The sequence below is a fragment of the Juglans microcarpa x Juglans regia genome, chromosome 3S (assembly GCF_004785595.1).
Source record: "Juglans microcarpa x Juglans regia isolate MS1-56 chromosome 3S, Jm3101_v1.0, whole genome shotgun sequence".
Classification (NCBI taxonomy): Eukaryota; Viridiplantae; Streptophyta; class Magnoliopsida; order Fagales; family Juglandaceae; genus Juglans; species Juglans microcarpa x Juglans regia.
The window spans coordinates 6,691,240-6,707,027 of record NC_054599.1 but is presented as its reverse complement, the minus strand read 5'-3'; the positions used below and the strand labels follow the sequence as shown (position 1 = coordinate 6,707,027).

Below are 15,788 nucleotides of genomic sequence, written 5' to 3'. Positions count from 1 at the left end.
CAATATTTTTTGACCTAAGAGTATTTACATTGTTTAACAATATTACCATAATATTCAAACAATATTAGTGTAAGATTCTAGACCTATCAAATATACATCAACATCCCCCTCAAACTTTAGATGCTAAAGCCGAGGATTTTGATTTAGGGGATGAATAATAGTTCTCCAAATATAGAAAATCATTATTTCTCTCGTAAGTCATCTTTTTTATTCTAATAAATAAAATGAATTTTTTTTTCCAATCATCTACATGTTCTCTCATATTCATATTTATTATAATTTTAAATAATAATTTTAAAAATATTATCGTACCCATAAAAAAATAATTTAAATTTTTGTTTAAAATAGTCACTAGAGTAATAGTTCAAAGCATAAGAAAAATATTGAGTAGTTAAGTTTGAAAATGAAAGTGAGTGAAAAAAAGTAATAAAGCAATAAAGAAAGAATAAAAGAATATTATTTTAATAGAATAGATAAATGATAAGGAATACGATGTAGAAATTTTTTATGATAAAATTATAGGGAATATTCTTTTTAGCTAAAATTTAAGAAAAAATTTAGAAAGTGGGATGAAAATGTTCTAATTGTAAGTTACATCTAGAAGTCTAAAGTTCCCTATCTGCTTAATGTGTGTTAAATATTAGTTTGACCTACAAACTTATTGTAATCATATATATAGAAAGACAGAAAAAGTAAATGATTAGGAAGAAAAAGCTAGAATGCATGAAAAGACAACACACAATGTAGAGCACGTACGTACATGATTCGCTTGATGAAAAAATGCAACATCTATCGCAACTGACCTATCTTTGTAATTTGTATGCTCGTTGGTACGCACAATATTGGAAAGCAGCTAGAAAGGTTCATCTCTTGCCACTTACTATGCCAAACATAATTGCAAATTATTTTAATTTTAATTTTAATTTTGTTAATTTACACAATATTTCAAAGCATGGAAAGACAGTATAAAGAAAAAGGGATTAGTTTTAAGGAGAGTATAGCAATTTACAAAATTTTGATATCATTTCTTAGATATATTTTCTTATTTAAATAGAATGAATAATCTTAATGTATTTTGTGTTGGAATCTAACTTATGATATTTAATGTTGTCAAATCTATAAATATCTCTTTTTAAATATATATATAATTATGTTTAATCATAAAATTATAAAAAAATATTTTTTCGTAATTAACTGACATGATTTTATGTGATATGTTAGATCTACTTTACAATAGAAGTAGTTTTACAATCTTATGTATCACATCGGTTTGTGGGTTTACTTATGTAGAATTTATTTGCAGCTAAAACATTTCTCATTTTTTTATTACTTTTAAAATTTGTAATTGTTATTCTTGACTATTTCTTTCAAATTAAATTCTCAATATTTTATCACATTATAATTAGGAACAACTAGCTCTAAAAACCAAACACTTATTATAAATAAATAATGATACGATAAAAATACCAACTATTTAATTTAAAAATATGATTAAGATTTAACTATTTCCATGTAATTAGAATGAGTTTTGCTACAAGTTAGCAACTGTTTATATCACACACCCTACATATGACGTGGAATTTTTTTTTTTTTATTCATAGAGTGTGGGAGTGTTTTTCATAAGGTATAGGGATGTTTTTCATAGGGTGTGAGGTGTGTAATTGTGAATAGTAGCTGATGAGAAGAATTTTTCAATTATAATACATCAAAACTTTTAGAGATCTTATTCCCTCTCAGTTGAAGATCAGGATATGGACAATTAAACTCCTATCATATAGAAAAGATATAGGCATATCTAACCCATATAAGAAAATCTAAACCACTGTAAAGGGGTGATAGATTAATCTTCTCTTTTACCTACCATATGGTCCAAATATATATGGATATGGATGTTCAAAGCTTCCCTCCCATTGTTTATTCTCATCTTTTGAAAAATGAACAATTGAGTTACTTTAATAACATATAAGGATGTATGTCGAAAGGTATACATGTACTTATTCCAATTAAAGTGAACTTTTATTCACTAATTTTTTAAGTTCAGGCAATATATCATTTCTTGGAGATAGAACGAAAGAAAATAACTTCAACCTGTAGACTTTCTTAGGAACCAAGCAGATTAGAAGAAATTGGAGGGAAGGGAAAAAAATCACGCCCTTTTGTTATTTCCTATATGGTATGGATCAAGGTCTCTCTTTTAAGTTTTTGTCCAAACTTGAGGGTTGAGAGTGAGAGGGAGATAAACATATTAAGTGAATCATATGCCGGTATTTATTGTTGTTCGGCATATTTAAATGAACAATAAATACTATATGATATACTTGACTTATCTATCTCTCTTCTATTTGAGACTCTCAAGTTCAGACAATTTGAGGAGAATTGTTTCCTCCTTATAAGCATGTTATGGTGGTATTGTATTTCAGTTCGAGAAAGCTAGAAATTACTTAAAATCATTAGTATAAAAATATAATCCCACTTTAAGCTCAAACAGATTCCCATATTCCTCCATTTAAAAAATAATTAATATGATCTAACAGAAATCCGTTTGACCACATCAAATTAATCAGAAGAGTCATAGGCTTTTTCTCTCTGAATGGTAAGATCATGGGGTTTTCACCCAAGCGAAGGTGATAAATGTTGCCTGTGTTGTGTTGATGTTAAAACTTGCCCCTTTCATGTTGTCTTGGAAAATTAATATGTGTGTATATAATATTTTAAGGTTAAGAATAACGAGGATATAATTATCACGCTAAATTGTCATTTGTCCTGAAAATTTAAGTCGACCAAAGTTACTAAATTATATTCTATCATCGTCTAAAACTTCATCTTTAGTTTCTAAGTAGATCGAATAAACCTAAGCCTTTTAAAAAAAAAAGAAAAAAAAAAGACGCATGGATTAGAGAGATTTCTTACTTTGTTTTTGAGCTATTAAAAATGTTGGAGAAATACTTCAACCACAAAATATTCTACAAAAGTAAAATTTACAAATTGACGCGACTTAATATGGTACGTTAGATTATAAATTTTTTTTTATAAAGTAAATTTAATGTTTCATATAAAGTTATGTTAGTTTATTAGTTTATTTTTGTAGAATCTTTTTATAATTGTAACAATTCTCAAAATGCTTTGCCAAATAAGAAACCTATTGGTACTATTCACACTGCGAAGGCAATATTCGAGTCATTGGCAGGTTTGAGAGGTGAGATGAGAATTTTGTGTTTTATTTGAGTTTAAAATATTGTGTTTTAATATTATTATTGTATTGAAATTTGAAAAAGGTGAATTGAGATTTGAAAAAGTTGAATTGTTTATTATATTTTGTATGAAGATTTGAAAAAGATATAATAATGAGATGAGATGAGAATTTTGTATCTCATCCCATCCCAAACCTGCCTTTAGCGTTGAATTCCAAAAAAAAGTACAGATTTATGTGCATATTTAAAATTGTGGTGGGTAATATAGTTTTTAATTAAGGTTTATAATTTTAGAACTTAAATAATAAGCTTTATAAGCTCTATTATTAAAAACTTATTTATTACATAGTAATGATATATCTATAGTACTTTCAAGCATGCCACGTTAGTTTAAAAACAATATAAAAAAAACCTTTTATCGAAATAGAAATGACAAAAAGTTATTTAAAAGTTGCAGTGTCGTGTCGGTAATAAAATCAAACGACAAAGCTTTAATTATCTGAATATTATAGAAGTATTTTTAAATTTTTAAAAAAAAAATTAAAAAATTTTAATATATAATATCCGAACAATTTAATTTTATTATTAAAAATATTTTAAAACTGTTTAAACACTTGTTTTCCTTATGAAACTGGTAATTTTGTTTTGTTGAAACTCCAACTCTCTCGTCGCAATTTTTACGTAGTAATCTCACGTATAGTTATAGAATGTATAAATATTATACAGTTATTTTAAAAAAGAGCAAAATTTATTATTAAAAAATTAATTTCTTTTCATATAAATTTTATATTTATTTATTTTTTTTAAAATACTGTATAATATTTATACATTCATAATTATAACTATCATTTCTTATTTTTGCGTAAAGCTGTTCCAAGCAAGTATTTTTCGGCGGTCAGTTTAGACACGTGGCGTGTTTAACTGTGACTGCATGTCTCAGCAATCGAAGCTGTAAAATACAGTCAATTACTCGCTAACATGTCTGTACACGTGTCCTTTAGTTTCGAAAGCAGTAATATCGTAGCGAGCATGTAACTTTTCATTACTCGAGCGAGTTGAGATTGTTGGGTAGGCTGATAAATTCACTTCGTTCAAATCCAAAACCCGAGAAAGCCAAACAGAAAACTGTTCTTAGACATGGAAAGCGTATCAAGATACATATCAGATCGCTCTCCGACATTGCCCAAGACATGCTTTAAGGTTGTATGGTTTGTATTTAAAAAAATGGAGACTTTACCGCTGGAAATCTGCCTTAAGATTTTCTGTTTCTTGGATTACCAGGACCTTGCAATTGCACAACAAGGTTAGTCACTTCAAAGTTTTCTGCCTCGTTTTCTAATATTCTTTGCTACCAACCATGGTTTTGGCCTTTTCTTCTGGGTTGATTTCTGTATTCTGGATTGGGTTCTGAGTTTCAGCTCGAGTCTTACCCTCCTTTTTCCCCCTTTCTCACTTTAATAAGATATCTAAAGTGTTTTTTCTGAATTCATGTAGTTCTTTTTCTCCCATCTTTTCTCATCGGTTTTGTTTTCTTTCCTCTTAATGATGGGAATTGTTAATTGTCAATGAGATTTGTGATCTATCATAGAGATTTACCCTTTTTATTGAATGATCTAAACAAAAGATGTTCTTTTATTAATAAAAAATAAGAGGAAAGAAAAAGGGAAACTTGCTTTCTCGTGGTTTATGCAGTTATTAAATTTCCTGATTCGTAATTGAGTTTAATTTCCCAAACCCAAGTTTACAAGTTTTTCAAATAATGTTGAACATGGGAATTAAGTGGACCTAAAGAAGAATGACTATTCATTGGAGGGGGTATAAATGGACCTAACTTGTTTTGGGGCGGGAGGGAGGGAGGCAATAAATTGATAATCAAGACTAAAATAAGTCAGGAAGCTCATGTCTTGCTTTCAATTATCTGTACCATTTCTCATATAAACTCTTTCATTCATCTTGAGAGGTTGAAAGTTTCTCATTTGCACTTGATGGGTAGACAGGAAAATGATAACTGGAACTAGTTATATAGTACAATTATAATGTTTTCAGACAAAATATAACCTGATTAAATTGTAGTAATCATATTGTTCACAAGATTTTACTTAATAGCTTATGTTTCCCAACTGTGGCATTGTTTATCCTTTAATCTGTTATACTAATAGTTTTGGGCATTTAACATATAACTAGATATCTATTTAGCTTACTTGAAAACCCATGTAAACCACCTTAATATGACATATTACTCTTAGTCTATGGTATGTTATATGCATTAGGCAGTGTCTGGTCATCTTTGAAAGAAGGTTCAGATAATTGAGTTTCCAGCATATTATAAAAACAGAAGATATCTTGTTCTCTGAACTAAGATAATTTGATTCCTGACCAAGACCAAATCTGATAAAAGAAAATGGTTGTAGAATTTCGTGGAACTATTGACATTTCTTTTGTTATTGATGCTAAAGAAGCACGAAGAAAATAAAATAGGTTTAAAAGCGGTTCAACAGAGCATCTTCCTAGCTGCTGCACTCAGAACAATGAATTTATCGGGCGGTATAATTTTCACTCACTCACTTAGAAGCACTTCCATTTTTTAAGATGTTTAAAGTTGCCACTTATTAAAAAAAATGGTGTTTAAAGTTGCCTCTTTTTTCCAGGTTTTTTATTTCTCTTGAGATATCATTTTTAAGTTATGAACATGGGGATTTGCTGTTGTAAAGTTTGCAGGAAGTGGAAGTTCTTGGCCTCGGACAACAACCTATGGTCCAATCTATTCAGGGAAAGATGGGGAGGAGATAGTGCTATGTTCTATGCCCCTATAGGTTCAAAATCATGGAAAGAAGTGTATGAGGTTCAAGATCGTTGTCATCGAGTTGGATTGTAAGTTGAAAGTCCTAGTTAATATGATTTCCTGGCAAACTTGATTACCCTCACACTTCATAGTTGCCCTCCCTTTGAAACATGCTCGGTGGTTCCCTCTGTCCATCTGCCCCCTGTCTATCACTTTTGTAAAAATCTTAGGAAAGCTCTTGTGTTCCTATTAAGTTTTTATAGATAGGTAGATCAGTCAAAGCTTATATCCACTAGAAGTTGGTTGTCTGAAAAGTAGATTCATTCCAAACATAAAGCATTTAAAGTGTTTTGATCTTTTCCTGTTTTGAGCATATCTTCTTCAGCACCGTCTATGTTTTGGATAAAGGGTAGCACGTCTGATTTCTAACTTAGTTACAGTAATATAATAAGGAAACTAATAGGATAATCCTAACTCCAATTTTTGGACATACTCAAATAAGATTGCAATTATTTTAATGCTTCCAGGGGCCTGAAGATAATAAGAGAAGGTGGGGACTACTATCTTGTTCATCAAGGTGAAATTCAACGCTATTTGGGTTCAAGGAGACAAAGGAAAGGGGCATCTGGTTGTACTTTAAACACAAAAAGAGATTTCAATGGTGAAGGATCACAAGAAGAGCAATCCTGTAGAGGGATTTTGGACAAAATACTTTTCTTCATTGGGGATTTGGAAGTTGCCTCGACAGATGCAAAACGTGGCCGAGTGCTATAAATTGATCTCAAGGTATCAACTGACAATGAATTTGTTGTAAAATATCTGTATGTATTACATAATCTGGGACGTATTATGGACACTCCAAACAGATTTGACATCAGCATGAACTTCATTTTGCGTAGAATTTCCGCGTGCTTATAGTTCAAATGAAACACACACACAACACATAAAACACTTTCCCCTTTAAATTCCTTCCATTAACCCAACAAAGTGATGCCCAATTTTCTCAATATTTGCTATTGCCCAAGTGGTTCATTTATTGTATTTAACTCTTTTGTGCTCAATTTGCTGTCTCTTTTCCTGTGTGCTACCTTGGTATGAGCTGTGAAGTCAATCAAAATTAACTAATGTAATGCATTTTAACTTTGTAGCAGTTCCTGAGTTAATATTACTTTAGAGTTCATACAGGTTGCGTTTATATAGATGAATTTGGATTTGGATTTTAAATTAACCATGATTTGAAGTTCAGGAATTTGAAAAAACTTAAAAAAGCTTGTTTGGTTTTAATACAAATCTAAATCTAAATTTTAAAAATAATACAAACAAGGGACTTGGGTTTTAAAGACCCAAATCCATGCATCCAAACGCTCCAAAAAAGATTTGCTGATCAGATTCTACCAATATAATGTTCACAATGTAAGTATCAAACCATGCAAATTAGAAGGATAGAATCTACTGATACAGTTTTCAATGCCAAATATTTGCTGAATTTTGAGTTGAAAAGCTGTCCTACAGAGTATTCGATGAGAGTCCAAGGAGCTTTTTACCTTGCGTTTTGAGCTATTTATAATTGCGAGTTTCCTCAGTTATTGATCATGGGACGTTCTAGAGAAACATTTATGCTTTCGCTGGCCACGTATGAACATATTCTTCCTAAGCAAGTTCATGTAGTTCGCTTTTGTTTCAACACGTTTTCCAGATCTAACTCCCTAGGCAAAGACATTCATGTAGTTTGCCTTTTTTATTTTTCCCCTTCCCAACAAGTTTGATCTTGGTTGGCTTGGCGTTAATGTTGCTGTGAACCTCCGCTTGCTCAACAGAGGAGATCTACCGGGAGGGGTGGCTCGGTCTCCGCAAAGGCCACAACTTTCTGTTAATTCTACCATTTCCTCATAGCTGTCAGCCTGCCACCCGAGTTTCACAATTTGGTTTTGACTTGATGTTCTTTGTGCATTTGGGATGTGATCTTTAATTGGGCATTGAGGAAAGGGGATGGCGACAAATGAGAAGCTGCAAAAGATGGTGGCCCTGTAGCTGTTGATGAGAGACAGAGACGTGAAGGAGATGGAGGACTTAGCTCAAGTTAGTAGTGGTGGTTAGGGTATAACCGGTACGGTTTTAGAGAAATTTTGTAGCGGAGATCCATTAGTTGTTATTATCTCTTTCAATGTCAAGGGACTTATCTTCTACATATATAGTAGTCGAGCCCGTCCTCTATAGGATGTTGATTATGCGGTCTACCACTTACAATATTTACACTAGACAGATTTCAGTGTTGCGTATATATTGGGATGGAAAAAGAAGATTGAGACTGCTTTAGTTCTTGTTTAAAAGAAAAATATATATTTTTTTCATTGACAAAAAGTAAAATGATATTCCAAAAACTAAGACATTTATCGAAAACCTATTTTTCAATAATATAGAAAATTAATTATATATTTTTAGAGTACATAATATCGTTGCTAGCTCTTATAGATATATTGTAGTGTCCATGCTCAATTTATAAATGTGAGACCCGCTTGTTAGATGATTGAAGAAAAAAGCTCCACAATCAAGAAGACATTCGCTAGTAATTTGGATTGGGATTATCGATCTAATCCAAAATGAAAGAAAAGTCATGACATACGTTGATGGTCAAGTCATTAAATTTGAAATGTCGTGTACTGATTAATTAAGCGGGCAGTGGACATGAAGAAAATGTCAATTGACTTGAAAAGTTAGCACAAGTAGTACTAAAGCATGTTTTTTATGACACAACGATATCTAGGATATCCCTTAGAAACTGTTGAGATTTATAAGGGTGTGTAAACAAATTGAATTCGTACGTATGTGGTTAGACTTAGGAGTGGAGTATGATCTAATTTTTTTCAAACACGACTTGAGTTTACTTGTTGTACATCATTCATAACTTTATAATTTTATTCAAACAGCAGATGAATGTTGTTTTTTATGACGATCATAAAATTTCATTTTGCCATGTTAATTATATTTTGTTTTCGAATTTTATACCAACTTACACATCAACATTATTACCTAGCCTGCCTCTAGTATTTTACATGAGCACATAATTAATATATATATAATGCAATGCATGGATGATTATCAATTATGTTATAATATAAAAAATCATACAAAAATTATTTTATACAATATAAAAATTAAAATATATATATATATATATACACATATGAACCAGTCTGGCGTTAGAAAAAGAAAAATCGGAACCGATTTGACTGATTTTGAAAAAAATGAAACCAGTACCGGACCAAACTCACCAGTCCAGTCCGGTTTACTGGTTCACCCTTTTTTTTTTCACCCCTAGTGGTGGTTGACATTGCAAATCTTTGGCCTTCGTATAAAAACTTCAGATACATGTCTCACATTCAGTTCAAAATAGGAGGGAATGTGAGGTTTCTCAACCGAGCCACACCCTTTATTAACAGCCTCTATATAATCTCCCTTTGGACCTCAAGAATCAAAATGGTTGGCAGAATATTTAGAACCAAATTAATTTATTCTGACATCAGAAGCTTGTTTTCTTACAACCCTCCAAAGAATCCAAGATCAATTTTCTTTCTTTTTCCACTTCAAATAAAATTTCATGTACAGAGCCAACAAAAAAAAAAAAAAAAAAAAAAAAAAAAAAAATGACATCCGACATAGAGTTGGTTATAAAATGCATCTACACATTGTCCAAGATAAAAGAGAGATTAAAATCATCAAGTGCAGTTTCGATGTGCTTCACAAGAGCAGATCTTTCCTCCCCAGAAGAATACTTGAATAGGTAACTAATGCACTACCATGTTGATTTAATGACAACCAAAATACAATCGCAGAGATTACATAACCCTTCACCCACGCTCTCTATCTTTGCTTGGCAGATCACTATCTTATACAATATTAGCCTTCCCTATTAAAATGAATGCTTCATCAACCAAACAGTATGTGGAATGAAAATGGTGGTGGTTTTCGACCTCCCAAGAATCCCTAGTTGTCTGTCAACTCAAACCACTTAGATGTTTAATGGCTCTGCCTCGGTATCCCTTTCCTTCAATGTTGTCCAATCTTCTGTCTCTGTAACAAATACAAACACAGTCATCTATAAGCAGAGAGTGTCAGACGATCCTCGTACATATATTTAGAGTTTGGGTCATAATCCAGGCTATATTGTTTTTATTTTTATTTTTATAAGTATGGTCATATTGTTATTTATGTGCCTAATATTGGAAAATTAATATCCTACACCTTTCTGCTCAATACAACATAAGCCTGAATTAAGTTGCAAGACTATAGTTCAAGGAGTATACTTGGCTTCTCGGCAATCACCAGGAGCCGCCTCTGCAAGATGCATGCCACGAAGAGGAAGATTGAGCACATGCCGAACATAATTGTGATGGGGAATGCATTAACCTTCAAAGACAAACCAAAATAACTTGTTAGTGTCAGACCCCTGCAATGGTAAGGGAAGAGGAGAAAAAGAGAGGCTACTTCTATCATTGGCCTGGAGAGGTGTGTTTATTGGAGATTTTCTAAATACACCCAAAAGCTTCTGCAGTATATCTCAAAGAGGAGGGCTCAAAATGGGTTGGATTTGGCTATATTGGCCTAGGTGGGCATCATGTACCAGCAATGCTACTCTAGCTGAGGCAGAGGTTCAATTTGAAGGAATTTAAATTGGACCATGTTAACTGAATGTGTCTGATGATCAGCACATACCAAAATCAGGTGGGCTGAGGTGTCAGCTATCTACACATTCCAACATCCTCAAGCCAATAAATTCGCAAATTCAAGCAATATATTGAAGTATTTTTTGGAATGCAACATACATTGTACAGCACAATGCACACAAAAATATTGAGAGGAATGCGGAAGAAGTTCATGATCGTGCTCCTGGCCTCCTCAGGAATGTACTGGGACCTCATTTTCATGATGGATGGCCAGAATATCCCTACACAAGCCTCAAAAGCACAGAAGCCAAGAACTTGAACACAGCCTGAAAATGAGATGCTTCCGCCTTTCGCCTGGGAAGGAGCAACCAGGAACTGTTCCGAAGTACTGAAGTTAGGAAATTCCATAAGAAATAGAAAATAACATAAAAACATAATGGTAACATAGCATACACTTGTCAGAATAGGAAGAAGGAGAGAGGCGGCAGAGACTGTAAAAACAATCTGCATGTAGCTCTCTACTCTGAGTGATGATCTGGCCATCAACCGAGATGCGAGGGAGCTTCCCAACATTGAAGCCAACATAAATGTCGCAAAGATGAAACCGTGAGGGATTTCCTCTTCATTTGGGCTCAAAGCAGGAGTCCAAAGAAATACAAACGTGTACATCGAACCCTCAAACAGTGACTGTATTGCGCCAAGCAATGCGATTTTCTCATCTGAATGACACAAAAGGTGATCATAAATGAGGGGACAAAAATACCGAAGCACCAAAAGGAAAATAGAAAATAAATACTTAACAAGGATCACAGAACAACAAGCAAAGCATGATGGGCACAAAACAAAAAGCAAGGCAAAGAAACCAAAATCAACCTGCCCAATGCCACCGATTGGGTCTCATTTGGGAAAAAAAATTAAAGCTTGTAATAGATGTACTTGGAATAAACTTAGGTAATTTGTAATATCCAAGATCCAAGAGAAATTAAGCATATCATGAAAGCACTTATAAAATGCATTCACATGCAGAACAAAACCAAAAGAAAAGAAAAACTTCAAGCTAATTGCTTTCAAGGCCCAAAACCCTTACTAAATTTCAATAATGATCAGGAAAAATAAACATGGGCATTATAAATTTATTAATGATCAGAACCCTTGCTACCGCATCCATGACCATCTCAAGAATCAAAGTATAATGATCTATCGAACAAGAGTTTACTCATGCCATAGTTAATCGCAGGGAGGAATCATCAGAAGATGAGTCTATTCTAATGCAGGCACTACATATATGAAATATAGACGGTGTATGTTTAAGTATCCAGCTATGATGTTATTTTGAAGAAAAGATGAATGCATAGTGAAAATTAGAATTCTACCAGAAGCAATGGCTACAGCAGCACCCCTGAATTGAGTAAGCAAGTCTTTGCTCTCAGAAGGATCACCATAGTTCTCTGTCCAGGATGATAAAATGATGCCCATACCAATGGCAAGAAAGCACGAAGCAGCGTCGAAGGGTGCCACAGGACCAAGAGACAAGGTATCAACAAGTACATTACCAAATAACCCAGCAACAATGGCAACCAGACCATTTCCAAGAAATATTGCCTTTGAGAATGTGATGGACAACCATTGCTGTTCAAAGCCCCTCTGCACAGAATAAGGCGAAAAAGGCAAAACACATTAATATGAAGAGATCAAGGTCATTGAAGACATCGAGATCCTGTGTAAATAATATTGGAAGTTGATTTTTTACGATGGCGAAGTGAAAAACCTGATTAACTCTTTACTATATGCTTCACACACCTTAAATTCAAAAAGAGCTCTGTATTCGGAAAGAGCTTCCAAATAACTAAACATTATACATAAACCAGAAGAACATTCTATAATAGAAAGCAACTTGAGGGCATTCTAGAACAGAGAGCAACCTTTCACTAGTTCTCTTGGTTTCTTTCTTTCATTCTACATAGTGTCATTACTCTTTTTTCCTTTAAAAGAAACATTCTAGAACAGAGAGCAATTTTAAGGCATATGGAAGGCTAAAATAATTTTCTGTGCCAAGACTATAAGTAGCATAAACGTTTACTTCTGCAAATTACATAAAAATAGTCCAAATTTTCATTAGTTATATAGATATTTTCCTCTTTCGGGAATTCAATGTTGAGTACCTCATCAGGCCAGATACAAGCCTTAACAAAAAGAGATGCAACAAATTGTTGCACAAAAAGTATAGGGAAAACCTCACTTTACCCCTCCAAACTATCATTTCTTTCACATTAAGACTGCCAAACTAACAATGCTGTCGTCTAGCCCCTAATTCAAAACATAAGATGCAAGTAACCCCCCTTGATAACATGAACATAAAAAATGGGTAATATGCCATGATCTTAACAGCTGGATCTAAAAAGTGGGTGCAAATGTCAAAGTGGCTGCACTTTGGAGACTAAAAGAACAACTTTGGTAGTTTGATAGTTGCATTGCAAAATGAGTGTTAATTTGAGGGGACACGTGTAATCTCCCCAAAAAATATGTCAATATTGAGTTGAAATGTACAATTATAAATTGAAGCGGGGAGGGGGAATAAATCGAAATAATTTTTAAAAAAAGATAATAGCAAATTAAAATGTGTTACTCTGTGCATGGTTGGCCAATTAGAAAAGCCTTTTGGTCAGCCGTAAGACCTTGAGGCTTTGACTACACATGTCATCCCTTGGGTTATCAATCATAATGAAGCGTAAAGAGACTTTCATGGCCACAAGGTACCACCTGTTGTAGATTATTTAGGAGGTCCCCATGGACTATCCAGATGGAGATTTATATAAATAATACATTTGAGAGTAAATATGTCAGTTAACAATCAAGAATATAGCGAAAGGATAAATAAACAATCCCTCACCTTGTTGTGTTCTGCTACAAGCCATGACTCAAATGCCGAGAATAGAAGAGAAGTGGCGATACCTCCCAAAACACGGCCCAACATCAAAACCTTGTAATGAGGAGAATGCTTGGTGATGCAGCTCAGTATGTATGTTATGCAGTATGTCACACATGCTCTCTTTCGACCCCTGCATTCAGTTAGTGAAGGCAAAATATAGTGAGAAAACAATTCCAATCGATAAAGCACGAAGAATTCACAAACAAAGTTCTGAGAAACTCTTACTGTTTGTCAGCCAGAGATCCAACAATTGTCCCAAACAACATTGAGGACCCAAAACCAGCAATAAAAAGCTGTCCAATCTCCCCTTTCCCAAAACCATACTGACTATAGAGATAGTAGACATAAGGACCCTGCAACCAATCCCCGGCTATTGCCACACAAATAGCAATCATTAGGCAAATGATTACAACTATCACTAGTAAATTCAAGATACACAGCTTTTGTCATTTCCAACTTCAACTAGAATAAATATTTAGAATTACAGGTAAGAACATATTATCATTCACGTTGATTTCAAAAATGGTGAAGATACAGTCATTGGAGTCTGCTATTCCAGATACTAAGATCCAGGCATACCAGCTTTAGAAGAGCTAAAAGCATCGACAGAAATAGGGCTCCTTCTATGAATTAGGGCATTCCCCTAAGGTTGCTTACTCTGTAACTATCAATAGCTGTCTACATTTATACTTTTTAGGTTTTGTTTTTATCCTAATAGTTGGCTGTAATAACCTCCGTTTGGCAGCCTTGTACTTTGATTTATCTCTTAATAAGTTCTTCAGTAATAGTTGAGTAACTTCAAAAATAATATATATATATATATATATATTTACTTATCACAATTCAAACGGATTCAGAATGTTACTACAAAATTAGAAATTAAAATATAATATTAAATATCATTTTTAGTCTAGAGGTATTGTATCTTTGAATGTTGATTGTTATCAACTTCATGTATCTTGTTAATCGATCAACGTGTCTCTGAACAACCCAATATCTAGGACCTAAATTAGCTAAAGGAATTCGTTCAACAAAGTCACAGATTCAATGGGTCATAAAAATGGATCCATTGGAGTGCTTGAAGTAAACCTAAAAAATTACATTTGGATGAAAAAAATTAGAATACATGTGCTGCAGAAAGAAAGTAATATGGTCGAGAAACCAACTAGATCTGACCGACATTGACCCATCACATGTGGAAACATAGTCCTCATACTAGACACTATGCCTATGACCAAAGGGAACAAAAGAAGCCGAGGATTTGCCATCCGAAAACAACAATGCTCCTCTTAGTTGCCACCAAAACAATGAAAGAGATAATGAAACAATTAACACGCAGCACTAATTTGTTTCCTTTCCTCAAGTTCCTTAGAAACCAACCAGACGTATAAAACCCGTTCTACTGGTCTTAGCCACTTCCAAAAGCAAAGCAATACACAATCAATAAGTCACTTGCGCCCGTTAAGAAATAAAGCACTTTCCCACTTCTAATATCCAAAATCAGAGCATCCCTTTCACCTCTCTTCTAATAATTTTGCCTTCAAAAGCAATAAAAGCAAAGAATTACCAAATGCTAATTAAACAAAACCCAAAATCAACGAAAAACAATGCAACCATATCCAGAAAACAAATCAAGATCCCAGGAAAAAGAGAAGGCATTCCTAATTCAAAGATATCAGATCAGATCTAAATTCACAAGACCCACATACGTACAGAAATATATATACAGGTAAAAGCACACATTGAGAATTTAAAGAAAGAAAATAGGAAGATCCGAAGAGAAGTAAAGATCCAGAGGTGGGATACGATATACGAAACTGGGTCGGTTTGGTATGTGGTGGTGGTTGGGTGGGGGGGGGGGGGGGTGTAAAATGGTAGCGTACGTACCCATCATGAGAGAGTAAACAAGAAGGTAATTGTTCTTGAAAGAATTGAAAGCAGGCGAGGTGTTGGTTCGGTCCTTGTTGTTTTTGCTCAGCTCTATTGCTGCCACCACAGCTCCCAATCCCCCAAACACCAAATAGTAGAAAATCTCCATTTTCTCTTTCCCTTAGACTCTCTGCAAAAACAATGAACGAACTTGAGAGGGTAATGCCTCCTCTCCTCTCTGCAAAAACTGAGATGGTGTTGAGGTACCTGCAAAGAGAATGATTATATATAGAAAAAAAATATATATATATGGGTAGAAGAACACTTGGGTGTTTTTTATTTTATTATTATTA

General features: G+C 33.6%; 2 protein-coding genes across 2 annotated transcripts; one reads left to right on the top strand and one right to left on the bottom strand.

The window, feature by feature from the left end:
* The first annotated feature begins 4,233 nt into the window (after positions 1-4,233).
* Positions 4,234-6,874, top strand: LOC121257620. Its single transcript, XM_041158725.1, has 3 exons — positions 4,234-4,494; positions 5,903-6,062; positions 6,501-6,874. The coding sequence occupies exons 1-3, from the start codon at positions 4,329-4,331 to the stop codon at positions 6,745-6,747; spliced, it is 573 nt and encodes a 190-aa protein (XP_041014659.1). The 5' UTR covers positions 4,234-4,328; the 3' UTR covers positions 6,748-6,874.
* Positions 6,875-9,635: 2,761 nt separating this feature from the next.
* Positions 9,636-15,788, bottom strand: LOC121257617 (molybdate-anion transporter). Its single transcript, XM_041158719.1, has 8 exons — positions 15,454-15,788; positions 13,792-13,936; positions 13,528-13,696; positions 12,011-12,281; positions 11,091-11,356; positions 10,797-11,012; positions 10,278-10,380; positions 9,636-10,044 (listed from the first exon to the last, which is right to left on the bottom strand). Exons 1-8 carry the CDS (start codon positions 15,602-15,604, stop codon positions 9,983-9,985), a joined length of 1,383 nt encoding a protein of 460 aa, XP_041014653.1. The 5' UTR covers positions 15,605-15,788; the 3' UTR covers positions 9,636-9,982.